General features: G+C 33.7%; 1 protein-coding gene and 1 long non-coding RNA gene across 2 annotated transcripts in view; one reads left to right on the forward strand and one right to left on the reverse strand.

Annotated features, from left to right (window-relative positions):
- LOC128249874 (uncharacterized) overlaps positions 1-842 on the forward strand; it is a 6,208-nt gene extending 5,366 nt beyond the window's left edge. Inside the window, exon 5 of the mRNA XM_052974417.1 lies at positions 763-842. Coding sequence (XP_052830377.1) covers positions 763-822 — 60 coding nt within the window. The 3' untranslated portion in view covers positions 823-842. The remainder of the gene's footprint in view (positions 1-762) is intronic.
- Positions 1-1,479, reverse strand: part of LOC128249876 (uncharacterized) — a 38,572-nt gene that overhangs the window by 35,041 nt on the left and 2,052 nt on the right. The gene's annotated exons all lie outside the window — the stretch shown is intronic.

Raw genomic sequence — 1,479 nt, forward strand, 5'->3', positions numbered from 1 at the left:
ACACACACACACACACACACACACACACACACACACACACACACACACACACACACACATATATATATATATATATATATAATAGAGTATTGTAGTTCACTGGAAACATTGCGTATTGTTTATGAAATGTAACCTTTCTGGAATTGTACAACAATGCAGAATGGACTATAATAACTGTTATTAATAATTTAGTTATTCATAGTCTGACATAATATTTCGGAATATAAAAATTCCTACTGATTTCAGTAACCTCTATAACAGAGACACCGCTACTTCCTAGCAATATCTGAAGAAAGAATCTTAATATTCCGAAATATTGGACTGTAAATAATTAACTTGTTTCTAACAGTTATTATAGTTCACTCAGCGTTGTTGCACCAATCCAGACACATTACATTTTACACACACACACATATCTTCATATGTTTATTTAGTGAGACATAGGCACGCACATACACGCATACATACAACATACAATATCCTGTAACAGTCATTCACGTTTGGAAGACGTTGGAATAACTCACGGGCTTCAATCTCATATCTCTGCAATTTTATCATTATGATTGCGAATGATAATTTTATTGAACCGTACTATATTATATCAATTACAAATGTGATATTAGTGTTACCCTACATTGGACTAAGAAAACCAGTATGTATTGATTCTACAATGTTGTAAAATATTGAAATTGTACCTAATCGAATTTACAGTTTTCAATCAGTATCATTATTTGAATAAACGTGTTTGTCTTCTATTTGCAGATTAAGTTTAAAACAGTATTGTTTACTGCAATCACCATCATGTTACCAATGCATATATAAATAAAGATCATGTTGCTGTATTTAGGCGTATGTGTTATTTTGTCATAAGCAATTGAATCAGAAGTTTAGTTCATTACAAAGTCCAGTTCGAGTATTGATGTCAATTTTACATCTATTGGGTTGGCAAGAAAGTGATTTCGGTTTTATTTAGAGTGAAATATAAGTAAATTTTCTCTGACAAAGAATAAACTTCAATCAATTATATATTTTCTCTTTTGTTCGATGACCTTTGACCATCTTTCTGGAAACTTCAACATTCCGCGCTCACAGAACCTTTTGTGCTTATCAGCTGAAGCAAGTGCGGTTGCAGGTCATCATCATTATTGAAAGTTTCAGCATTCAAAGAATCTTGCAAGTGCCGAAATAAGTGGTAATCTGATGGTGCAGGGTCAGAGCTTTTCGGTGGATGTGACATCACTTCCCAAACAAGCTCCAAAACGTTTTCACGAGTTAGCATAAACGTCTGTGGTCTAGCGTTGTCACGGTGGAACACGATTCCTTTACGATTTGCCAATTCCGACCGTTTTTCTTTGATTGCTTCCTCCGGTTTCATTAGTTATTGAAAGTAAACATCTGAATCGATCGTTTGGTTGCTTGGAAGCAGCTTAAAATACACCACACCTTTGTAATCCCACTAATATATATAGTAAATATATA

The sequence above is a fragment of the Octopus bimaculoides genome, chromosome 18 (assembly GCF_001194135.2).
Source record: "Octopus bimaculoides isolate UCB-OBI-ISO-001 chromosome 18, ASM119413v2, whole genome shotgun sequence".
Lineage (NCBI taxonomy): Eukaryota > Metazoa > Mollusca > Cephalopoda > Octopoda > Octopodidae > Octopus > Octopus bimaculoides.